This window comes from Oncorhynchus masou, chromosome 16 (assembly GCF_036934945.1).
Source record: "Oncorhynchus masou masou isolate Uvic2021 chromosome 16, UVic_Omas_1.1, whole genome shotgun sequence".
Taxonomy (NCBI): domain Eukaryota; kingdom Metazoa; phylum Chordata; class Actinopteri; order Salmoniformes; family Salmonidae; genus Oncorhynchus; species Oncorhynchus masou.
In genome coordinates, this window is record NC_088227.1 from 46,165,415 (window position 1) to 46,191,898 (window position 26,484).

General features: G+C 49.8%; 1 protein-coding gene across 1 annotated transcript in view; it reads left to right on the forward strand.

Annotated features, from left to right (window-relative positions):
* The window catches only part of nbas (NBAS subunit of NRZ tethering complex), a 315,206-nt gene that overhangs the window by 36,812 nt on the left and 251,910 nt on the right, over positions 1-26,484 (forward strand). The window contains exons 9-18 of the mRNA XM_064991781.1: positions 3,608-3,706; positions 4,146-4,284; positions 5,330-5,395; positions 5,506-5,634; positions 8,417-8,480; positions 8,605-8,798; positions 11,518-11,790; positions 13,129-13,254; positions 13,924-14,075; positions 15,068-15,205. Coding sequence (XP_064847853.1) covers positions 3,608-3,706; positions 4,146-4,284; positions 5,330-5,395; positions 5,506-5,634; positions 8,417-8,480; positions 8,605-8,798; positions 11,518-11,790; positions 13,129-13,254; positions 13,924-14,075; positions 15,068-15,205 — 1,380 coding nt within the window. The remainder of the gene's footprint in view (positions 1-3,607; positions 3,707-4,145; positions 4,285-5,329; positions 5,396-5,505; positions 5,635-8,416; positions 8,481-8,604; positions 8,799-11,517; positions 11,791-13,128; positions 13,255-13,923; positions 14,076-15,067; positions 15,206-26,484) is intronic.

A 26,484-nucleotide genomic window follows, 5' to 3' on the forward strand; every position in this document is an offset into this window, starting at 1 on the left:
CTCACTACTGGGAGACTATTGATGCTGCTCCCTCCACTCACTACTGGGAGACTATTGATGCTGCTCCCTCCACTCACTACTGGGAGACTATTGGTGCTGCTCCCTCTACACTCACTACTGGGAGACTATTGGTGCTGCTCCCTCTACACTCACTACTGGGAGACTATTGATGCTGCTCCCTCTACTGGGAGACTATTGATGCTGCTCCCTCTACACTCACTACTGGGAGACTATTGGTGCTGCTCCCTCTACTGGGAGACTATTGATGCTGCTCCCTCTACACTCACTACTGGGAGACTATTGATGCTGCTCCCTCCACTCACTACTGGGAGACTATTGATGCTGCTCCCTCCACTCACTACTGGGAGACTATTGGTGCTGCTCCCTCTACTGGGAGACTATTGATGCTGCTCCCTCCACTCACTACTGGGAGACTATTGATGCTGCTCCCTCTACACTCACTACTGGGAGACTATTGGTGCTGCTCCCTCTACACTCACTACTGGGAGACTATTGATGCTGCTCCCTACACTCACTACTGGGAGACTATTGGTGCTGCTCCCTCTACACTCACTACTGGGAGACTATTGATGCTGCTCCCTCTACACTCACTACTGGGAGACTATTGATGCTGCTCCCTCTACACTCACTACTGGGAGACTATTGATGCTGCTCCCTCTACACTCACTACTGGGAGACTATTGATGCTGCTCCCTCTACACTCACTACTGGGAGACTATTGATGCTGCTCCCTCTACACTCACTACTGGGAGACTATTGATGCTGCTCCCTCCACTCACTACTGGGAGACTATTGGTGCTGCTCCCTCTACACTCACTGCTGGGAGACTATTGGTGCTGCTCCCTCCACTCACTACTGGGAGACTATTGGTGCTGCTCCCTCTACACTCACTACTGGGAGACTATTGGTGCTGCTCCCTCCACTCACTACTGGGAGACTATTGATGCTGCTCCCTCTACACTCACTACTGGGAGACTATTGGTGCTGCTCCCTCCACTCACTACTGGGAGACTATTGGTGCTGCTCCCTCTACACTCACTACTGGGAGACTATTGATGCTGCTCCCTCCACTCACTACTGGGAGACTATTGGTGCTGCTCCCTCTACACTCACTACTGGGAGACTATTGATGCTGCTCCCTCTACACTCACTACTGGGAGACTATTGATGCTGCTCCCTCCACTCACTACTGGGAGACTATTGGTGCTGCTCCCTCTACACTCACTACTGGGAGACTATTGGTGCTGCTCCCTCTACACTCACTACTGGGAGACTATTGGTGCTGCTCCCTCCACTCACTACTGGGAGACTATTGGTGCTGCTCCCTCTACACTCACTACTGGGAGACTATTGATGCTGCTCCCTCCACTCACTACTGGGAGACTATTGATGCTGCTCCCTCTACACTCACTACTGGGAGACTATTGATGCTGCTCCCTCTACACTCACTACTGGGAGACTATTGATGCTGCTCCCTCTACTGGGAGACTATTGATGCTGCTCCCTCTACACTCACTACTGGGAGACTATTGGTGCTGCTCCCTCTACACTCACTACTGGGAGACTATTGATGCTGCTCCCTCTACTGGGAGACTATTGATGCTGCTCCCTCTACACTCTCTACTGGGAGACTATTGATGCTGCTCCCTCTACACTCACTACTGGGAGACTATTGATGCTGCTCCCTCTACACTCACTACTGGGAGACTATTGATGCTGCTCCCTCTACACTCACTACTGGGAGACTATTGATGCTGCTCCCTCTACTGGGAGACTATTGATGCTGCTCCCTCTACACTCACTACTGGGAGACTATTGGTGCTGCTCCCTCTACACTCACTACTGGGAGACTATTGATGCTGCTCCCTCTACTGGGAGACTATTGATGCTGCTCCCTCTACACTCTCTACTGGGAGACTATTGATGCTGCTCCCTCTACACTCACTACTGGGAGACTATTGATGCTGCTCCCTCTACACTCACTACTGGGAGAGTATTGATGCTGCTCCCTCTACACTCACTACTGGGAGACTGTTGATGCTGCTCCCTCTACTGGGAGACTATTGATGCTGCTCCCTCTACACTCACTACTGGGAGACTGTTGATGCTGCTCCCTCTACTGGGAGACTATTGATGCTGCTCCCTCTACACTCACTACTGGGAGACTGTTGATGCTGCTCCCTCTACTGGGAGACTATTGATGCTGCTCCCTACACTCACTACTGGGAGACTATTGGTGCTGCTCCCTCTACACTCACTACTGGGAGACTATTGATGCTGCTCCCTCCACTCACTACTGGGAGACTATTGATGCTGCTCCCTCTACACTCACTACTGGGAGACTATTGATGCTGCTCCCTCTACACTCACTACTGGGAGACTATTGGTGCTGCTCCCTCTACTGGGAGACTATTGATGCTGCTCCCTCTACACTCACTACTGGGAGACTATTGATGCTGCTCCCTCCACTCACTACTGGGAGACTATTGATGCTGCTCCCTCCACTCACTACTGGGAGACTATTGGTGCTGCTCCCTCTACACTCACTACTGGGAGACTATTGGTGCTGCTCCCTCTACTGGGAGACTATTGATGCTGCTCCCTCTACACTCACTACTGGGAGACTATATATTGTAGGGCTCTTTAAAATATATTGTAGGGTTCTTTAAAATATATTTTAGGGTTCTATAAAATATATTGTAGGGCTCTTTAAAATATATTGTAGGGCTTTTAAAAATATATTGTAGGGCTCTTTAAAATATATTGTAGGGCTCTTTAAAATATATTTTAGGGTTCTATAAAATATATTGTAGGGCTTTTAAAAATATATTGTAGGGCTCTTTAAAATATATTTTAGGGCTCTTTAAAATATATTGTAGGGCTCTTTAAAATATATTGTAGGGTTCTTTAAAATATATTTTAGGGTTCTATAAAATATATTGTAGGGCTCTTTAAAATATATTGTAGGGCTTTTAAAAATATATTGTAGGGCTCTTTAAAATATATTGTAGGGCTCTTTAAAATATATTTTAGGGTTCTATAAAATATATTGTAGGGCTTTTAAAAATATATTGTAGGGCTCTTTAAAATATATTTTAGGGCTCTTTAAAATATATTGTAGGGCTCTTTAAAATGTATTGTAGGGCTCTATAAAATATATTGTAGGGTTCTATAAAATATATTGTAGGGTTCCTTAAAATATATTGTAGGGCTCTTTAAAATATATTTTAGGGTTCTATAAAATATATGTTTTACAATATAATGGACTGAGGGCTCCCCCTGCCTGGTCTGTGCTGTGTGCAATGCCACTGCTTTATAAATGTAACTGTGAAAAGTCTAAGATGTGTCAAATGATCTCCAGCTCAGGGCTCCAGCTGTGCGTTTGGTGTGCTAACTTGCTAGCTACGTGGCTAGTTGTTGAGATCCACCTTCTTTGTTCCATCAGAGATATTCAACTCCCTCCTGGATCAAGATACCTGTTGTATAAATAGTTCTAGCAAATCAATTTATATATATATATATTTTTTGTAAACTTAACATACTTATTCAAAGTATTTAATAGTGTGTTTGTCCCTGCCCCTCTCAGTGTCGGGACCAATCAGAGCTTCCAAGAGAACCACAGCTTCAGTTTCTGTACCCACTACTCTCACGGCATCACCACGGCCATATACCACCCTGGGCACCGGTAAGAACCACAGCTTCAGGGTGTCTCTCATTTCTCTCTCCTTTCCTCGCCTCCTCCTCTTCATCTGTATAAGCAGATTCCACCATGTTACATGTAGTTTCCTCATTGAGCAGACAGTCTTATCCAGAGCGACACAGTTCGTGCTTTCATCTTCAGAAAGATAGGTGAGACAACCCACGTATATGTTGTAGCAAGTCCATTTTGTCTCAAAGCAGCTGTTAGATCCCGTTAGAAAAGACAAGTCCTTGTTTTAGTAGAATATGGTAATCGGGTCAGTGCAGGAGAATGAGAATTCAGGAGATCTTTGCCTCTATGTAAGTGCACAGCCAGCCTACCTCATTGTCGTGTCAGTGTTTTAAGCCAGAGGATACAATGGAGCCTAGTCATTGTTTGGTACTGGTATAAACAACAGAGGTAAACACGTGTGTGTGTGTGTCAGGTTGCTGCTGGTGGGGGGCTGTGAGTCGGGTGTTGATGATGCGTCCAGGGCCACCCGGTGTGGCCTCACGGCCTGGAGAGCTCTGTCTGGGTCGCCCCATTACAAACAGGTCACCAGCTACGAGGACGACACCAGCACTGTGAGTACCTTAGAATTATAACATGTTTATAAAATATATTGTAGGGCTCTATAAATTATATTGTAGGGCTCTATAAAATATATTGTAGGGCTGTATAAAATATATTGTAGGGCTGTATAAAATATATTGTAGGGCTCTATAAAATATATTGTAGGGCTCTATAAAATATATTGTAGGGCTCTATAAAATATATTGTAGGGCTCTATAAAATATTCTATAAAATATATTGTAGGGCTCTATAAAATATTCTATAAAATATATTGTAGGGCTCTATAAAATATTCTATAAAATATGTTGTAGGGCTCTAAAATATTCTATAAAATATATTGTAGGGCTCTATAAAATATATTGTAGCGCTCTATAAAATATATTGTAGGGCTCTATAAAATATTCTATAAAATATATTGTAGGTCTCTATAAAATATATTGTAGGGCTCTATAAAATATGTTGTAGGGCTCTATAAAATATTCTATAAAATATGTTGTAGGGTTCTATAAAATATATTGTAGGGCTCTATAAAATATATTGTAGGGTTCTATAAAATATATTGTAGGGCTCTATAAAATATATTGTAGGGCTCTATAACATATATTGTAGGGCTCTATAAAATATTCTATAAAATATATTGTAGGGCTCTATAAAATATATTGTAGGGCTGTATAAAATATGTTGTAGGGCTCTATAAAATATTCTATAAAATATGTTGTAGGGCTCTATAAAATATATTGTAGGGTTCTATAAAATATATTGTAGGGCTCTATAAAATATATTGTAGGGTTCTATAAAATATATTGTAGGGCTCTATAAAATATATTGTAGGGCTCTATAAAATATATTGTAGGGCTCTAAAATATTCTCTAAAATATATTCTCAGTTGTCTTACTTGCCACTGGAAAACAATAGTCTAGAGTCCTGCCGCTAATGTAAACTATCCATTTAAAACATTTCATTTTAATTTGTCTTTATTGTTATTGAGCAAAATAGTTACATTTGATCATTTCGAACACCCATTGTATTGTAACCTGGTCTCTCTCTGTCATTTAGAACCAGAAGAAAGGTTTCTTCACTGTCCCCAGCTTCAGACTCTTCTCGAGACACAACAATGAACAGGTGTGTCTCTCGTCCCTCATTCCTTCTCCCTCCTGGCGTATCTAACTCTCTCTCTCTCTCTCTCTCTCCTCGCTCTTTCTAACCCTGTGTTTGTGTAACTCTGTGTGCAGGACGGTGTGTTTCGTTTGAGTCTGTCTCCTGACGGGACGCTCCTGGCAGTCATCCATTTCTCTGGACGTCTGTCTGTATGGGACCTCCCCTCTCTCAGACAGACGGTCTCCTGGGATCAACAACTACAGGTAATCGTGTGTGTGTGTGTGTGTGTGTGTGTGTGTAAGTCGGTTGAGAGAGAGGCTAGGAGAGGGTATGTGAGAGAGGCTAGGAGAGGGTCTGTCTGCTACTGGGTTGTGAGAGAGGCTAGGAGAGGGTATGTGAGAGAGGCTAGGAGAGGGTCTGTCTGCTACTGGGTTGAGAGAGAGGCTAGGAGAGGGTCTGTCTGCTGCTGGGTTGAGAGAGAGGCTAGGAGAGGGTCTGTCTGCTACTGGGTTGAGAGAGAGGCTAGGAGAGGGTCTGTCTGCTACTGGGTTGAGAGAGAGGCTAGGAGAGGGTATGTCTGCTACTGGGTTGAGAGAGAGGCTAGGAGAGGGTATGTCTGCTACTGGGTTGAGAGAGAGGCTAGGAGAGGGTCTGTCTGCTACTGGGTTGAGAGAGAGGCTAGGAGAGGGTCTGTCTGCTACTGGGTTGAGAGAGAGGCTAGGAGAGGGTATGTCTGCTACTGGGTTGAGAGAGAGGCTAGGAGAGGGTATGTCTGCTACTGGGTTGAGAGAGAGGCTAGGAGAGGGTCTGTCTGCTACTGGGTTGAGAGAGAGGCTATGTGAGAGAGGCTAGGAGAGGGTCTGTCTGCTACTGTGTTGAGAGAGAGGCTAGGCGAGGGTATGTCTGCTACTGGGTTGAGAGAGAGGCTAGGAGAAGGTATGTCTGCTACTGGGTTGTGAGAGAGGCTAGGAGAGGGTCTGTCTGCTACTGGGTTGAGAGAGAGGCTAGGAGAGAGAGGCTAGGAGAGGGTATGTGAGAGAGGCTAGGAGAGGGTATGTCTGCTACTGGGTTGAGAGAGAGGCTAGGAGAGGGTATGTCTGCTGCTGGGTTGAAAGAGAGGCTAGGAGAGGGTATGTGAGAGAGGCTAGGAGAGGGTCTGTCTGCTGCTGGGTTGAGAGAGAGGCTAGGAGAGGGTATGTGAGAGAGGCTAGGAGAGGGTCTGTCTGCTGCTGGGTTGAAAGAGAGGCTAGGAGAGGGTCTGACTGCTACTGGGTTGAGAGAGAGGCTAGGAGAGGGTATGTGAGAGAGGCTAGTAGAGGGTATGTCTGCTACTGGGTTGAGAGAGAGGCTAGGAGAGGGTCTGTCTGCTACTGGGTTGAGAGAGAGGCTAGGAGAGGGTATGTCTGCTACTGGGTTGAGAGAGAGGCTAGGAGAGGGTATGTCTGCTACTGGGTTGAGAGAGAGGCTAGGAGAGGGTATGTGAGAGAGGCTAGGAGAGGGTCTGTCTGCTGCTGGGTTGAGAGAGAGGCTAGGAGAGGGTCTGTCTGCTACTGGGTTGAGAGAGAGGCTAGGAGAGGGTATGTGAGAGAGGCTAGGAGAGGGTCTGTCTGCTGCTGGGTTGAGAGAGAGGCTAGGAGAGGGTCTGTCTGCTACTGGGTTGAGAGAGAGGCTAGGAGAGGGTATGTGAGAGAGGCTAGGAGAGGGTCTGTCTGCTACTGGGTTGAGAGAGAGGCTAGGAGAGGGTCTGTCTGCTGCTGGGTTGAGAGAGAGGCTAGGAGAGGGTCTGTCTGCTACTGGGTTGAGAGAGAGGCTAGGAGAGGGTATGTGAGAGAGGCTAGGAGAGGGTCTGTCTGCTACTGGGTTGAGAGAGAGGCTAGGAGAGGGTCTGTCTGCTACTGGGTTGAGAGAGAGGCTAGGAGAGGGTATGTGAGAGAGGCTAGGAGAGGGTCTGTCTGCTACTGGGTTGTGAGAGAGGCTAGGAGAGGGTCTGTCTGCTACTGGGTTGAGAGAGAGGCTAGGAGAGGGTCTGTCTGCTACTGGGTTGAGAGAGGCTAGGAGAGGGTATGTGAGAGAGGCTAGGAGAGAGTCTGTCTGCTACTGGGTTGAGAGAGAGGCTAGGAGAGGGTCTGTCTGCTACTGGGTTGAGAGAGAGGCTAGGAGAGGGTCTGTCTGCTACTGGGTTGAGAGAGAGGCTAGGAGAGGGTATGTGAGAGAGGCTAGGAGAGGGTATGTCTGCTGCTGGGTTGTGAGAGAGGCTAGGAGAGGGTATGTCTGCTACTGGGTTGAGAGAGAGGCTAGGAGAGGGTATGTGAGAGAGGCTAGGAGAGGGTCTGTCTGCTACTGGGTTGTGAGAGAGGCTAGGAGAGGGTCTGTCTGCTACTGGGTTGAGAGAGAGGCTAGGAGAGGGTCTGTCTGCTACTGGGTTGAGAGAGAGGCTAGGAGAGGGTCTGTCTGCTACTGGGTTGAGAGAGAGGCTAGGAGAGGGTCTGTCTGCTACTGGGTTGAGAGAGAGGCTAGGAGAGGGTCTGTCTCCTACTAGGCCACTGTACAATGTGAAACACTGCCCACATAATGAGGTGGAAACTGAGCTGCACTTCCTAACCTCCTGCCCAATGTATGACCATATTAGAGAGACATATTTCCCTCAGATTACACAGATACACAAAGTGAAAATGTCTATTTCCCCCTTCTTTCTCTCTCTCTCTGTCTCTATCTCTCTCTCTCTGTCTCTCTCTCTCTCTCTCTCTCTGTCTCTCTGTCTCTCTGTCTCTCTGTCTCTCTGTCTCTCTGTCTGTCTGTCTCTGTCTCTGTCTCTCTATCTGTCTCTCTCTCTGTCTGTCTGTCTCTCTGTCTCTCTGTCTCTCTCTCTGTCTCTGTCTCTCTGTCTGTCTGTCTCTGTCTCTGTCTCTCTGTCTGTCTGTCTCTGTCTCTGTCTCTCTCTCTGTCTCTCTCTCTGTCTCTCTCTCTGTCTCTCTCTCTGTCTGTCTCTCTGTCTCTGTCTCTCTCTCTGTCTCTCTGTCTCTCTGTCTCTCTCTCTCTGTGTAGCCAGGATTTGAGGAGATCAACCCAGAATGGAAGACTTCTCTGGAGAAGAGGAAGAAGATTAAAGGTAGCAGACTGTCTCTGGCCAGACTGTCTCTGGCCACCGGGGGGCAGACTGTCTCTGTTATGTCAGTGTGTGTAGTATAATGTGTGTGTGTGTGTAATATAATCTGTGTGTGTGTTCTCCCCAGACAAGGAGCAGTACTACTCTCTGTGTGAGGTGGCCTGGTGGTCAGACTGCGTGCTGATCTTGGCCCGGTGTTCTGGTTCTCTGACCGTGTCCTCTGTTAGAACCCTTCAGAACCTCCTGGGAAAGAGCTGTGAGTGGTTCCAGCCATCGCCACGGGTTACCGCAGCCCACGACGGGGGCTTCCTCAGTCTGGAGGTAAGGAGTGGGGGGTGAAGGGGGTTGTGGTGTTTGTGAGGAGGGGGCAAGGACTGGCTGGCTCAAGTGAGGTAGGGAAGGATGGCTGAAGAGGGATTGGCTGGCTGGAGTGGGGTTGGAGGGCTGGCTGGATTGGGGTTGGAGGGCTGGCTGGAGTGGGGTTGGAGGGCTGGCAGGTTGGAGGGCTGGCTGGAGTGGGGTTGGAGGGCTGGCAGGTTGGAGGGCTGGCTGGAGTGGGGTTTGGAGGGCTGGCTGGAGTGGGGTTGGAGGGCTGGCGGGTTGGAGGGCTGGCTGGAGTGGGGTTGGAGGGCTGGCTGGAGTGGGATTGGAGGGCTGGCTGGAAGGCGAGTTGGAGGGCTGGCTGGAGGGCTGGCTGGAGTGGGGTTGGAGGGCTGGCAGGTTGGAGGGCTGGCTGGAGTGGGGTTTGGAGGGCTGGCTGGAGTGGGGTTTGGAGGGCTGGCTGGAGTGGGGTTGGAGGGCTGGCGGGTTGGAGGGCTGGCTGGAGTGGGGTTGGAGGGCTGGCTGGAGTGGGATTGGAGGGCTGGCTGGAAGGCGAGTTGGAGGGCTGGCTGGAGTGCTGGCTGGAGTGGGGTTGGAGGGCTGGCAGGTTGGAGGGCTGGCTGGAGTGTGGTTGGAGGGCTGGCAGGTTGGAGGGCTGGCTGGAGTGGGGTTGGAGGGCTGGCTGGAGTGGGGTTGGAGGGCGGGCTGGAGTGGGGTTGGAGGGCGGGCTGGACGGCGGGTTGGAGGGCTGGCTGGAGTGGGTTTGGAGGGCTGGCTGGAGTGGGTTTGGAGGGCTGGCTGGAGTGGGTTTGGAGGGCTGGCAGGTTGGAGGGCTGGCTGGAGTGGGGTTGGAGGGCTGGCAGGTTGGAGGGCTGGCTGGAGTGGGGTTGGAGGGCTGGCAGGTTGGAGGGCTGGCTGGAGTGGGTTTGGAGGGCTGGCTGGAGTGGGTTTGGAGGGCTGGCTGGAGTGGGTTTGGAGGGCTGGCTGGAGTGGGTTTGGAGGGCTGGCTGGAGTAGGGTTGGAGGGCTGGCAGGTTGGAGGGCTGGCTGGAGTGGGGATGGAGGGCTGGCAGGTTGTAGGGCTGGCTGGAGTGGGGTTGGAGGGCTGGCAGGTTGGAGGGCTGGCTGGAGTGGGGTTGGAGGGCTGGCTGGAGTGGGGTTGGAGGGCTGGCAGGTTGGAGGGCTGGCTGGAGTGGGGTTGGAGGGCTGGCTGGAGTGGGGTTGGAGGGCTGACTGGCAGGAGGGAGGGAGTGCGGGATTGTGGGAGGTTGTGAGGGAGGGCAGGAGATGGGCTGGCTGGCTGTCTGTCACAATATGGCCTTCATCTCTTAGGAAAGGAAACCGAGGACATGGATTTATGAACGGCAAAGGATGGGTATAGATGGACTTTATTCAGTCAGTTTCGACACCTTTTATAAACGTGTCAGTCAGAGCACACTAAGGTGTCAGTCAGAGCACACGAAGGTGTCAGTCAGAGCACACTAAGGTGTCAGTCAGAGCACACTGAGGTGTCAGTCAGAGCACACTAAGGCGTCAGTCAGAGCACACGAAGGCGTCAGTCAGAGCACACGAAGGTGTCAGTCAGAGCACACTAAGGTGTCAGTCAGAGCACACTAAGGTGTCAGTCAGAGCACACTAAGGCGTCAGTCAGAGCACACGAAGGCGTCAGTCAGAGCACACGAAGGCGTCAGTCAGAGCACACGAAGGCGTCAGTCAGAGCACACTAAGGCGTCAGTCAGAGCACACGAAGGCGTCAGTCAGAGCACACGAAGGCGTCAGTCAGAGCACACTAAGGCGTCAGTCAGAGCACACGAAGGCGTCAGTCAGCGCACACGAAGGCGTCAGTCAGAGCACACGAAAGGCGTCAGTCAGAGCACACGAAGGCGTCAGTCAGAGCACACGAAAGCGTCAGTCAGAGCACACGAAGCGTCAGTCAGAGCACACGAAGGCGTCAGTCAGAGCACACGAAGGCGTCAGTCAGAGCACACGAAGGCGTCAGTCAGAGCACACGAAAGGCGTCAGTCAGAGCACACGAAGCGTCAGTCAGAGCACACGAAGCGTCAGTCAGAGCACACGAAGGCGTCAGTCAGAGCACACGAAGGCGTCAGTCAGAGCACACTAAGGCGTCAGTCAGAGCACACTAAGGCGTCAGTCAGAGCACACGAAGGCGTCAGTCAGAGCACACGAAGGCGTCAGTCAGAGCACACGAAGGCGTCAGTCAGAGCACACGAAGGCGTCAGTCAGAGCACACGAAGGCGTCAGTCAGAGCACACGAAGGCGTCAGTCAGAGCACACGAAGGCGTCAGTCAGAGCACACTAAGGTGTCGATGTGCCACCATTTACATTACATTTAAGTCATTTAGCAGACGCTCTTATCCAGAGCGACTTACAAATTGGACGCCACCACTCTGCGGGGACCATGTGAAACACGGCGAATAATATAATAGACTGAGTGGATTTGGACTCATGGTTACAGGTCACGTTCAAATTCACTCGATGAAGGAGCACCGTGCTTTGTCCCTCTGACTGCTGCCATCTGTAGAGATGATGTAAACGTTCAATGAAAAAGTAGTTGGCTGACAATGTCTCTTCCTGGCTGTTGAGCCATCGGCCCTCACGGAAACACGAGGGAGAGAGCTCAGCCTACCACACATTAAATATGGCCGATTGTTTCTCTCTCTCCCCCTCTCCTCTCTCGCCCCCTACTCCCCCACACCCAGTGTGAAGTGCGTCTGGCACAGAAGAGAGGTCGCCTGGACAGTAACATGGGGGGTGTGGCTTCGGAGGATGAGGAGGGTGAGGAAGGAGACTCTGACTCTGATGAAGAGTCGTCAGCCAAGGCCCGTTACTCCGGTTACGTGAAGCAGGGGCTGTACTACGTCACCGAGATGGAACGCTTCGCGCCGCCACGGAAACGTCCTCGCACCGTCGTCAAGAGTTACCGTCTGGTCAGCCTACGCTCCACCACGCCTGAAGAGCTGTACCAAAGGAAGGTAAGTCGCCATGACGATGACCACACACACACACCAAGCTCACGCACACTCGACCACCATTCTCAAAATACAAAATGGCCGACTGACATTCCCAAAATACAAAATGGCCGACTGACATTCCCAAAATACAAAATGGCTGACTGACATTCCCAAAATACAAAATGGCTGACTGACATTCCCAAAATACAAAATGGCTGACTGACATTCCCAAAATACAAAATGGCCGACTGACATTCCCAAGTAGTCAAAGTAACCAAAGGCACATATTCGTATTTGTGAATAAAACATCAAGTATGATCACATTTATAGTAAAATAAATGCCGTAGCAGCTGTCTTCAAAGTATTTCTGCCTGTTTTGTTTCATAGTTGGTCAATTAAATCGAACAAAGTCAAAGAACTAGGAATCCTATCTAGCCTTTCCCAGCTCAACACTGCCTGGCTGGGGGCTGTGTGCACCTGAAGAGCTGAGTGAAAGATTTGTTTTAATAAGTGCAGGGCACAGTAATAAAAGATGGTGTAATTTACTTGAAACTAAAGTCTGCTTTGGTGAGACTTTGTCCTCGTGTTTCCATTCTCATTGTTTTGTTCCACAAGCCAGGTCGTTTTTCTACGTTTTAATTTCACCTGCTAGAGAAGAGAAGACAACGCGTTTACTAGTCAGACTCCATCTCACAGGCACAAACATGACTCCAGTCGTGTTACCACGGTAACCTCCAGGCCTTAAAAGGGCAGGTGAACATTTCTCTCAGTAAACATGTTGTGTTTTAGAAACATTACAAAGCCTGTTCATCTGTTTTGTTGCTGTAACTTTTGGCTGGAGAACACTTCTGAGTGGCTAGTAGAGTTTTAGATGGTGGTGATGGCTGGAGAACACTTCTGAGTGGCTAGTAGAGTTTTAGATGGTGGTGATGGTGATGATGGTGATGATGAAGACAGTAGTGGTGGTGATGGTGATGATGAAGACAGTAGTGGTGATGATGCTGATGATGGTGGTGTGTGTGATGATGGTGATGATGAAGACAGTAGTGGTGCTGATGGTGATGACTGTGATGATGGTGATGATGAAGACAGTAGTGGTGATGATGGTGATGATGGTGGTGTGTGTGATGATGGTGATGATGAAGACAGTAGTGGTGATGATGAAGACTGTAGTGGTGATGATGCTGATGATGGTGGTGATGATGAAGACAGTAGTGGTGCTGATGGTGATGATGGTGGTGTGTGTGATGATGGTGATGATGAAGACAGTAGTGATGCTGATGGTGGTGTGTGTGATGATGGTGATGATGAAGACAGTAGTGGTGATGATGCTGATGATGGTGGTGTGTGTGTCTCCAGATAGATAATGAGGAGTATGGAGAGGCCCTTTCCCTGGCCCAGGCATACGGCCTCGACTCAGACCTGGTCTACCAGAGACAGTGGAGGAAGAGCACTGTCAGCATCGCCTCCATACAGGACTACCTGGTACACACACACACTCACACACACTCTCTCTCTCACACACACTCACATACTCTCTCTCTCACACACACACACACACACACTCTCTCTCTCTCTCTCTCTCTCTCTCACTCTCACTCTCTCACACACACAATAGTTATGATAATATTTCTATTGTGTACATTTTAGAAGAAATGCTCTCTCTGCCTGTCTGTCTGTCTCTCTCTCTCTCTGCCTGCCTGTCTGTCTCTCTCTCTCTCTCTGCCTGGCTGTCTGTCTCTCTCTCTCTCTCTCTCTGCCTGTCTGTCTCTCTCTCTCTCTGCCTGCCTGTCTGGCTCTCTCTCTCTCTCTGCCTGGCTGTCTGTCTCTCTCTCTCTCTCTCTCTGCCTGTCTGTCTCTCTCTCTGCCTGTCTGTCTCTCTCTCTCTCTCTGCCTGTCTGTCTCTCTCTCTCTGCCTGTTTGTCTCTCTCTCTCTCTCTCTGCCTGTCTCTCTCTCTCTCTCTGCCTGTCTGTCTATCTCTGCCTGTCTGTCTCTCTCTCTCTCTGCCTGTCTGTCTCTCTCTCTCTGTCTCTCTCTCTGTCTCTGCCTCTGTCGCTCTCTCTCTCTCTGTCTCTCTCTCTCTGCCTCTCTCTCTCTCTCTCTCTCTCTCTCTCTGCCTGTTTCTGTCTCTCTCTCTCTCTGTCTGTGTATAGAGTAAGATCCATAAAAGGTCGTGGGTGCTCCATGAGTGTGTTGAACGTGTCCCAGAGAACGTCGACGCTGCTAAGGAGCTGTTGCAGTACGGCCTGAAGGGGACAGACCTGGAGGCACTCATCGCTATCGGCAACAGAGAGGACGGTGGCAGGCATGTACCCACACCACTTCCTGCTGACTATAATGACTGGATAGCACCATGTACCCACACCACTTCCTGCTGACTATAATGACTGGATAGCACCATGTACCCACACCACTTCCTGCTGACTATAATGACTGGATAGCACCGTGTGCCCACACCACTTCCTGCTGACTATAATGACTGGATAGCACCATGTGCCCACACCACTTCCTGCTGACTATAATGACTGGATAGCACCATGTGCCCACACCACTTCCTGCTGACTATAATGACTGTCCTGGATAGCACCATGCCTTCACGTAGAACATACAGTACCAGTTAAAAGTTTGGACACAACTACATTTTCCAAATTGTCTTAAAGTAATGATGGACTGTCGTTTCTCTTTGCTTATTTGAGCTGTTCTTGCCATAATATGGACCAAATAATAATTTACCAAATAAGGCCGTCTTCAGTAAACCACCCCTACCTTGTTACAATACAGCTGATTGGCTTAAATGCATTAAGAAGGAAAGAAATTCCACACCTGTTTAATTAAATGCATTCCAGGTGACTACTTCATGAAGCTGGTTGAGAGAATGCCAAGAGTGTGCAAAGCTGTCATCAAGGCAAAGGGTGGCTAATTTGAAGAAACTACAATATAAAATATATTTTGATTTGTTTAACACTTTTTTTTGTTACTACATGACTCCATATGTGTTATTTCATAGGTTTGATGTCTTCACTATTATTCTACAGTATAGAAAATAGTACCAATAAAGAAAAACCCCTTGAATGAGTAGATGTGTCCAAACTGTTGACTGGTACTGTATATCACTGTCAGTTTATAAAACCACCGTTCAGTCCTGCGTATCAAGGTTCTGTTGACCAGCTGATTAGTACAATGTGATGTGTTTCTAGTCTGGCCGGAACAAAAGCCTGCACACCTCGTCGCTCTCCCGGAGGACACTCTCAAACATTACAACCAAACAGTTCTAAAGATGCCCCTCCCCCTCCGTAGGTTCATCCTATCAGGTGACCTTGATGTTGATGACGCTCCGTACGAGGACTTTCTGTCTGCAGAAAAAGAGATGGAGTTAAAGAGAGAGAAGGAGAGCCTGAAGAGACAGGAGCTCCTGGCCAGGGTCGACTTCAGCAGGTCAGAACACAGAACCAGCCGGTCTGCCTGCCTTCCTTCCTTCCTTCCTTCCTTCCTTCCTTCCTTCCTTAGTTGTTTTAGTTCCTGTAGAGGTATAATGACGTTCTGTACTGTGGTTAAATCATTTTTTTCTACATCAGGAAACTGACTGACTGACTGGGAAACTGACTGACTGACTGGGAAACTGACTGACTGACTGACTGGGAAACTGACTGACTGACTGACTGGGAAACTGACTGACTGGCTGACTGGGAAACTGACTGACTGGCTGGGAAACTGACTGACTGGCTGGGAAACTGACTGACTGACTGGGAAACTGACTGACTGACTGGGAAACTGACTGACTGACTGGGAAACTGACTGACTGACTGGGAAACTGACTGACTGACTGGGAAACTGACTGACTGACTGGGAAACTGACTGGCTGACTGGGAAACTGACTGACTGGCTGGGAAACTGACTGACTGGCTGGGAAACTGACTGACTGACTGGGAAACTGACTGACTGACTGGGAAACTGACTGACTGACTGGGAAACTGACTGGCTGACTGGGAAACTGACTGGCTGACTGGGAAACTGACCGGCTGACTGGGAAACTGACCGACTGACTGGGAAACTGACTGACTGGCTGGGAAACTGACTGACTGACTGGGAAACTGACTGGCTGACTGGGAAACTGACTGGCTGACTGGGAAACTGACTGACTGACTGGGAAACTGACTGACTGACTGGGAAACTGACTGACTGACTGGGAAACTGACTGGCTGACTGGGAAACTGACTGGCTGACTGGGAAACTGACCGACTGACTGGGAAACTGACTGACTGACTGGGAAACTGACTGACTGACTGGGAAACTGACTGACTGACTGACTGGGAAACTGACTGACTGACTGACTGGGAAACTGACTGACTGACTGGGAAACTGACTGACTGACTGGGAAACTGACTGACTGACTGACTGGGAAACTGACCGACTGACTGGGAAACTGACTGACTGACTGGGAAACTGACTGACTGACTGACTGGGAAACTGACTGACTGACTGGGAAACTGACTGACTGGGAAACTGACTGACTGACTGGGAAACTGACTGGCTGACTGACTGGGAAACTGACTGACTGACTGGGAAACTGACTGGCTGACTGGGAAACTGACTGGCTGACTGGGAAACTGACTGACTGACTGGGAAACTGACTGACTGGCTGGGAAACTGACTGACTGACTGGGAAACTGACTGACTGACTGGGAAACTGACTGACTGACTGGGAAACTGACTGACTGGGAAACTGACTGACTGACTGACTGGGAAACTGACTGACTGACTGACTGGGAAACTGACTGACTGGCTGACTGGGAAACTGACTGACTGGCTGGGAAACTGACTGACTGACTGGGAAACTGACTGACTGACTGACTGGGAAACTGACTGGCTGACTGGGAAACTGACTGACTGGCTGGGAAACTGACTGACTGACTGGGAAACTGACTGACTGACTGGGAAACTGACTGACTGACTGGGAAACTGACTGACTGACTGACTGGGAAACTGACTGACTGACTGGGAAACTGACTGACTGACTGACTGGGAAACTGACTGACTGACTGACTGACTGGGAAACTGACTGACTGGCTGGGAAACTGACTGACTGACTGGGAAACTGACTGACTGACTGACTGACTGGGAAACTGACTGGCTGACTGGGAAACTGACTGGCTGGCTGGGAAACTGACTGACTGGCTGGGAAACTGACTGACTGACTGGGAAACTGACTGACTGACTGACTGGGAAACTGACTGACTGACTGACTGGGAAACTGACTGGCTGACTGGGAAACTGACTGGCTGACTGGGAAACTGACTGACTGGCTGGGAAACTGACTGACTGACTGGGAAACTGACTGACTGACTGGCTGGGAAACTGACTGGCTGACTGGGAAACTGACTGGCTGACTGGGAAACTGACTGACTGACTGGGAAACTGACTGACTGACTGGGAAACTGACTGACTGGCTGGGAAACTGACTGACTGGCTGGGAAACTGACTGACTGACTGGGAAACTGACTGACTGGCTGGGAAACTGACTGACTGACTGGGAAACTGACTGGCTGACTGGGAAACTGACTGACTGACTGGGAAACTGACTGGCTGACTGGGAAACTGACTGACTGACTGGGAAACTGACTGACTGACTGGGAAACTGACTGGCTGACTGGGAAACTGACTGACTGACTGGGAAACTTTGACAAGTCTGCTGTGTGTCCCACGTGTGTGTGTGTGTGTGTGTGTGTGTGTGGGTGTGTGTGTGTGTGTGTGTGTGTGTGTGTGTGTGTGTGTGTGTGTGTGTGTGTGTGTGTGCGTGCTATGGTTGCAGTGGGATTTCTTTACACGGAGGGGGATATTTATACTCCTTCATCGTCTGTGAGTCAATTTGTCTCGTAAAATGTGTTTAACGACGAGTCCAAATCCTCTCCTTCTGTTTTCCATTTCTGGTCTCTGGTCTTTTCGTAAAGTGCTGGCACAGCGGCTACCTGTGCTTGGATTGACAAACGGTCAAGGTTCACTAGTTTATAAATGGTCTCTTGACTGAGTAGAGTCCATCTGATATTTCTTGACGCTCATAAATAATATGACATAGCTGTACAGTGCCTTCAGAAAGTTTTCAGACCCTGTGACTTAAACCACATTTTGTTATAGCCTCTACACACACTACCCCCATAATGACAAAGTGAAAATAATAATATATATATATATTTTTTTTGGAGGGGGGGTGGGGGCTAATTTTAGAAAGTTAAATACATAAATATCTCATAAGTATTCACGATACATTAGTCTTTTTGGGTTAGTCTTTAAAAACTGCACCTGGATTGTACAATATTTGCACATGTATTCTTTAAAAAATGATTTAAGCTCTGTTAAGTTGGTGGTTGATCATTGCTAGACCACCATTTGGACGTAGTATCATATATTTTCAAGACGATTTAAGTCAAACTTGTGTTTTAGGTTATTGTCCTGCTGAAAGGTGAATTTGTCTCCCAGTGTCTGTTGGAAGGCAGACAATCAGGTTTTCCTCTAGGATTTGGCCTGTGGTTAGTCCCCTATCCTTTCTTTTTTATCCTGAAAAACTCCCCAGTCCTTGCCGATGACAAGCATACCAATAACATGATGCAGCCACCACCATGCATTCTATTCAGGACACATTGTTTTGCAATTTTACATTATTGCCTTGTTACAAACAGGATGCATATTTTGGAATATGTTTATTCTGTACAGGCTTCCTTCTGTTCACTCTGTCATTTAGGTTAGTGTTGTGGAGTAACTACAATGTTGTTGATCCATCCTCAGTTGTCTCCTGTCACAGCCATCTAACTGTTAGACTGATGCATCGATGTGTCAATAGACGAAGTAACATAATGGGAACAAAAATCACCAGCAAAATATGTCACTTTAAGCCTTCAGCGTCTGTGTTTGGGAGGTGGATGAGTTACAGCTGTGTTTGGGAGGTAGATGAGCTACAGTTGTGTTTGGGAGGTGGATGAGTTACAGCTGTGTTTGGGAGGTGGATGAGCCACAGCTGTGTTTGGGAGGTGGATGAGCCACAGCTGTGTTTGGGAGGTGGATGAGCAACAGCTGTGTTTGGGAGGTGGATGAGCCACAGCTGTGTTTGTCCGACCGTGAGACATCCCAAAAATCTTCTCACCAAAAGGTCTGTAGCGTTGGAACGAAATGTGACCCCTCTATGGGGAGATTCACAAGAACATGACGGTACATTTGTCCGTCCTGCTCTGAGACCTCCCCACGTCTCATGAGACTCCTCTGAAGGTAATCTGGTACCAGTTTAAACAATTTATAGAGGTGGATTTGTGCCAAATGAAAATGACTACATTTACCCCTCTCTCTACCACTACATTTACCCCTCTCTCTACCGCTTACCCCTCTCTCTACCACTACATTTACCCCCTCTCTCTACCACTACATTTACCCCTCTCTCTACCACTACATTTACCCCTCTCTACCACTACATTTACCCCTCTCTCTACCACTACATTTACCCCTACCGCTACATTTACCCCTCTCCCTACCACTACATTTACCCCCTCTCTCTACCGCTACATTTACCCCCTCTCTCTACCGCTACATTTACCCCCTCTCTCTACCGCTACATTTACCCCCTCTCTCTACATTTACCCCCTCTATCTACATTTACCCCCATCTCGCTACATTTACCCCCTCTCGCTACATTTACCCCCTCTCGCTACATTTACCCCCTCTCTCTACCGCTACATTTACCCCTCTCTCTACCGCTACATTTACCCCCTCTCTCTACCGCTACATTTACCCCCTCTCTCTACCGCTACATTTACCCCCTCTCTCTACCGCTACATTTACCCCCTCTCTCTACCGCTACATTTACCCCATCTCTCTACCGCTACATTTACCCCCTCTCTCTACATTTACCCCCTCTCTCTACATTTACCCCCTCTCTCTACATTTACCCCCTCTCTCTACATTTACCCCCTCTCTCTACCGCTACATTTACCCCTCTCTCTACCGCTACATTTACCCCCTCTCTCTACCGCTACATTTACCCCCTCTCTCTACCGCTACATTTACCCCCTCTCTCTACCGCTACATTTACCCCCTCTCTCTACCGCTACATTTACCCCCTCTCTCTACCGCTACATTTACCCCCTCTCTCTACATTTACCCCCTCTCTCTACATTTACCCCCTCTCTCTACATTTACCCCCTCTCTCTACCGCTACATTTACCCCCTCTCTCTACCGCTACATTTACCCCCTCTCTCTACCGCTACATTTACCCCCTCTCTCTACCGCTACATTTACCCCCTCTCTCTACATTTACCCCCTCTAGCTACATTTACCCCCATCTCGCTACATTTACCCCCTCTCGCTACATTTACCCCCTCTCGCTACATTTACCCCCTCTCTCTACCGCTACATTTACCCCTCTCTCTACCGCTACATTTACCCCCTCTCTCTACCGCTACATTTACCCCCTCTCTCTACCGCTACATTTACCCCCTCTCTCTACCGCTACATTTACCCCATCTCTCTACCGCTACATTTACCCCCTCTCTCTACATTTACCCCCTCTCTCTACATTTACCCCCTCTCTCTACATTTACCCCCTCTCTCTACCGCTACATTTACCCCCTCTCTCTACCGCTACATTTACCCCTCTCTCTACCGCTACATTTACCCCCTCTCTCTACCGCTACATTTACCCCCTCTCTCTACCGCTACATTTACCCCCTCTCTCTACCGCTACATTTACCCCTCTCTCTACCGCTACATTTACCCCCTCTCTCTACCGCTACATTTACCCCCTCTCTCTACATTTACCCCCTCTCTCTACATTTACCCCCTCTCTCTACATTTACCCCCTCTCTCTACATTTACCCCCTCTCTCTACCGCTACATTTACCCCTCTCTCTACCGCTACATTTACCCCCCTCTCTACCGCTACATTTACCCCCTCTCTCTACCGCTACATTTACCCCCTCTCTCTACCGCTACATTTACCCCCTCTCTCTACCGCTACATTTACCCCTCTCTCTACCGCTACATTTACCCCCCCTCTCTACCGCTACATTTACCCCCTCTCTCTACCGCTACATTTACCCCCTCTCTCTACCGCTACATTTACCCCCTCTCTCTACCGCTACATTTACCCCCTCTCTCTACCGCTACATTTACCCCCTCTCTCTACCGCTACATTTACCCCCTCTCTACATTTACCCCCCCTCTCTACATTTACCCCCCTCTCTACATTTACCCCCCTCTCTACATTTACCCCCCTCTCTACATTTACCCCCTCTCTCTACCGCTACATTTACCCCCTCTCGCTACATTTACCCCCTCTCTCTACCGCTACATTTACCCCCTCTCTCTACCGCTACATTTACCATCTCTACATTTACCCCCTCTCTCTACATTTACCCCCTCTCGCTACATTTACCCCTCTCGCTACCGCTACATTTACCCCCTCTCTCTACCGCTACATTTACCCCCTCTCTACATTTACCCCCTCTCTACATTTACCCCCCTCTCTACATTTACCCCCTCTCTCTACATTTACCCCCTCTCTCTACCGCTACATTTACCCCCTCTCGCTACATTTACCCCCTCTCTCTACCGCTACATTTACCCCCTCTCTCTACCGCTACATTTACCATCTCTACATTTACCCCCTCTCTCTACATTTACCCCCTCTCGCTACATTTACCCCTCTCTCTACCGCTACATTTACCCCCTCTCTCTACATTTACCCCCTCTCTCTACCGCTACATTTACCCCTCTCTACCGCTACATTTACCGCCTCTCTCTACCGCTACATTTACACCCTCTCTCTACATTTACCCCCTCTCTACATTTACCCCCCCTCTCTACATTTACCCCCTCTCTCTACATTTACCCCCTCTCTCTACCGCTACATTTACCCCCTCTCGCTACATTTACCCCCTCTCTCTACCGCTACATTTACCCCCTCTCTCTACCGCTACATTTACCATCTCTACATTTACCCCCTCTCTCTACATTTACCCCCTCTCGCTACATTTACCCCTCTCGCTACCGCTACATTTACCCCGCTCTCTCTACCGCTACATTTACCCCTCTCTCTACCGCTACATTTACCCCCTCTCTCTACATTTACCCCCTCTCTCTACCGCTACATTTACCCCTCTCTACCGCTACATTTACCGCCTCTCTCTACCGCTACATTTACACCCTCTCTCTACATTTACCCCCTCTCTCTACATTTACCCCCTCTCTCTACATTTACCCCCTCTCTCTACCGCTACATTTACCCCGCTCTCTCTACCGCTACATTTACCCCCGCTCTCTACCGTTACATTTACCCCCTCTCTCTACCGCTACATTTACCCCCTCTCTCTACATTTACCCCCTCTCGCTACATTTACCCCCTCTCTCTACATTTACCCCCTCTCTCTACATTTACCCCCTCTCTCTACATTTACCCCCTCTCTCTACATTTACCCCCTCTCTACCGCTACATTTACCCCCTCTCTACCGCTACATTTACCCCTCTCTCTACCGCTACATTTACCCCCTCTCGCTACATTTACCCCCTCTCTCTACATTTACCCCCTCTCTCTACATTTACCCCCTCTCGCTACATTTACCCCGCTCTCTACCGCTACATTTACCCCGCTCTCTACCGCTACATTTACCCCGCTCTCTACCGCTACGTTTACCCCGCTCTCTACCGCTACATTTACCCCTTCTCTCTACCGCTACATTTACCCCCTCTCTCTACATTTACCCCATCTCTCTACCGCTACATTTACCCCCCTCTCTACCGCTACATTTACCGCCTCTCTCTACCGCTACATTTACACCATCTCTCTACATTTACCCCCTATCTCTACATTTACCCCCTCTCTCTACATTTACCCCCTCTCTCTACATTTACCCCCTCTCTCTACCGCTACATTTACCCCGCTCTCTCTACCGCTACATTTACCCCGCTCTCTCTACCGCTACATTTACCCCGCTCTCTCTACCGCTACATTTACACCCTCTCTCTACATTTACCCCCTCTCTCTACATTTACCCCCTCTCTACATTTACCCCCTCTCTACATTTAACCCCCCTCTCTACATTTAACCCCCTCTCTACATTTAACCCCCTCTCTACATTTACCCCTCTCTCTACATTTACCCCCTCTCTCTACATTTACCCCCTCTCGTTACATTTACCCCCTCTCTACATTTACCCCTCTCTACCGCTACATTTACCCCCTCTCGCTACATTTACCCCCTCTCTCTACATTTACCCCCTCTCGCTACATTTACCCCCTCTCGCTACATTTACCCCGCTCTCGCTACATTTACCCCGCTCTCTACCGCTACATTTACCCCGCTCTCTACCGCTACATTTACCCCCTCTCTCTACATTTACCCCCTCTCTCTACCGCTACATTTACCCCGCTCTCTCTACCGCTACATTTACCCCTCTCTCTACCGCTACATTTACCCCGCTCTCTACCGTTACATTTACCCCCTCTCTCTACCGCTACATTTACCCCCTCTCTCTACATTTACCCCCTCTCGCTACATTTACCCCCTCTCTCTACATTTACCCCCTCTCTCTACATTTACCCCCTCTCTCTACATTTACCCCCTCTCTCTACATTTACCCCCTCTCGCTACATTTACCCCGCTCTCTACCGCTACATTTACCCCGCTCTCTACCGCTACGTTTACCCCGCTCTCTACCGCTACGTTTACCCCGCTCTCTACCGCTACGTTTACCCCGCTCTCTACCGCTACATTTACCCCTTCTCTCTACCGCTACATTTACCCCCTCTCTCTACATTTACCCCATCTCTCTACCGCTACATTTACCCCTCTCTCTACCGCTACATTTACCGCCTCTCTCTACCGCTACATTTACACCATCTCTCTACATTTACCCCCTCTCTCTACATTTACCCCCTCTCTCTACATTTACCCCCTCTCTCTACATTTACCCCCTCTCTCTACCGCTACATTTACCCCGCTCTCTCTACCGCTACATTTACCCCGCTCTCTCTACCGCTACATTTACCCCGCTCTCTCTACCGCTACATTTACACCCTCTCTCTACATTTACCCCCTCTCTCTACATTTACCCCCTCTCTACATTTACCCCCTCTCTACATTTACCCCCTCTCTACATTTAACCCCCCTCTCTACATTTACCCCTCTCTCTACATTTACCCCCTCTCTACATTTACCCCTCTCTACCGCTACTTTTACCCCCTCTCTCTACATTTATCCCCTCTCTCTACATTTACCCCCTCTCGCTACATTTACCCCCTCTCGCTACATTTACCCCGCTCTCGCTACATTTACCCCGCTCTCTACCGCTACATTTACCCCCGCTCTCTACCGCTACATTTACCCCCTCTCTCTACCGCTACATTTACCCCCTCTCTCTACATTTACCCCCGCTCTCTACATTTACCCCCGCTCTCTACATTTACCCCCGCTCGCTACATTTACCCCCTCTCGCTACCGCTACATTTACCCCTCTCTCTACCACTACATTTTTGTGTTGTTTCAGTCTCCCTGTGATACTGTAATATTTCCACAGAGATGAAGAAACAGCAACCAGATCAGATTGTAGTAAGATGCTGATCTGACAGCTTTGAGACACGCACAAGCACACACACATTCTGCCTACATTAAACCGTGGCTGATGGGCCCTGGACCAAAGTAGTGCACGGTATAGGGAATAGGGTACTGGTGATGTCGTGGTACTCTGGGCCTGTATTATAAAGTGTTTTCCAATAGGAGTGCTGACCTAGGATACATTTTAATGGACGAGGTGGACGTAATGCAACATCAGCACTTCCCCTCTGGTGTTTCCACCTCAGTGATTTACCTAAAAGGCTCAGAACGACACGGACTGGACTTCTCTTTCCATCTACGCGGACCGGCGCCCGTGTCTCACCGGGCCATGTCTCCGGAGGACCTATTCTCACTTGGGGTCAAAGCCAGGCCACTGGTACTTTTCGGCTGCCTTTTACATAACAATGGTTAACTGTGAACACCTTCTCACATAGCAGCTGTCTGGCTTGTTGATTCTGCTCTTCGCCAGTCATCACCGTCAACACCATTCCCCTTGTACAATATAAGGGTGTATACGCTAGTGCAGCGCTGGTGTCTGTGTGCAGCGCTGGTGTCTGTGGGCGGCGCTGGTGTCTGTGTGCAGCGCTGGTGTCTGTGTGCGGCGCTGGTGTCTGTGTGCAGCGCTGGTGTCTGTGTGCGGCGCTGGTGTCTGTGGGCGGCGCTGGTGTCTGTGGGCGGCGCTGGTGTCTGTGGGCGGCGCTGGTGTCTGTGGGCGGCGCTGGTGTCTGTGTGCGGCGCTGGTGTCTGTGGGCGGCGCTGGTGTCTGTGTGCAGCGCTGGTGTCTGTGTGCAGCGCTGGTGTCTGTGGGCGGCGCTGGTGTCTGTGGGCGGCGCTGGTGTCTGTGGGCGGCGCTGGTGTCTGTGGGCGGCGCTGGTGTCTGTGTGCAGCGCTGGTGTCTGTGTGGGGCGCTGGTGTCTGTGGGCGGCGCTGGTGTCTGTGTGCAGCGCTGGTGTCTGTGGGCGGCGCTGGTGTCTGTGTGCGGCGCTGGTGTCTGTGTGGGGCGCTGGTGTCTGTGTGTGTGGGCGGCGCTGGTGTCTGTGTGTGTGGGCGGCGCTGGTGTCTGTGTGGGCTGGCGGCGCTGGTGTCTGTGTGGGCTGGCGGCGCTGGTGTCTGTGTGTGTGGGCGGCGCTGGTGTCTGTGTGTGTGGGCGGCGCTGGTGTCTGTGTGGGCTGGCGGCGCTGGTGTCTGTGTGTGTGGGCGGCGCTGGTGTCTGTGTGTGTGGGCGGCGCTGGTGTCTGTGTGGGCGGGCGGCGCTGGTGTCTGTGTGGGCTGGCGGCGCTGGTGTCTGTGTGGGCGGGCGGCGCTGGTGTCTGCGTGGGCGGGCGGCGCTGGTGTCTGTGTGGGCGGGCGGCGCTGGTGTCTGTGTGGGCGGGTGGCGCTGGTGTCTGTGTGGGTGGGCGGCGCTGGTGTTTGCGGGCGGCGCTGATGTCTGCGTGGGGCGCTGGTGTCTGCATGGGCGGGTGGCGCTGGTGTCTGCGTGGGCGGGTGGCGCTGGTGTCTGCGTGGGCGGGTGGCGCTGGTGTTAAAAACATCCTAAAGATTGATCCCATACATCGTTTGACATGTTTCTAAAGGATCGTAAGGGTACTTTTTGAGTTTTTGTCTGGATGAAGTGCCAGCGCCTCCTGAAGATGGATTACTGGGCTGGACACGCTAACAACAATTGGCTATTTAGACATACAGTGGGGCAAAAAAGTACTTCGGCAGCCACCAATTGTGCAAGTTCTCGCACTTCGTCCTGGTCCCTGGTCCCTTTGCAGAAAAACAGCCCTAAAGCATGATGTTTCCACCCTCATGCTTCACAGTAGGTATGGTGTTCTTTGGATGCAACTCAGCATTCTTTGTCCTCCAAACATGACAAGTTGACTTTTTATCAAAAAGTTATATTTTGGTTTCATCTGACCATATGACATTCTCCAAATCTTCTTCTGGATCATCCACATGCTCTCTAGCAAACTTCAGACCGGCCTGGGCATGTACTGGCTTAAGCAGGGGGACACGTCTGGCACTGCAGGATTTGAGTCCCTGACGGCGTAGTGTGTTACTGATGGTAGGCTTTGTTACTTTGGTCCCAGCTCTCTGCAGGTCATTCACTAGGTCCCCCCGTGTGGTTCTGGGAT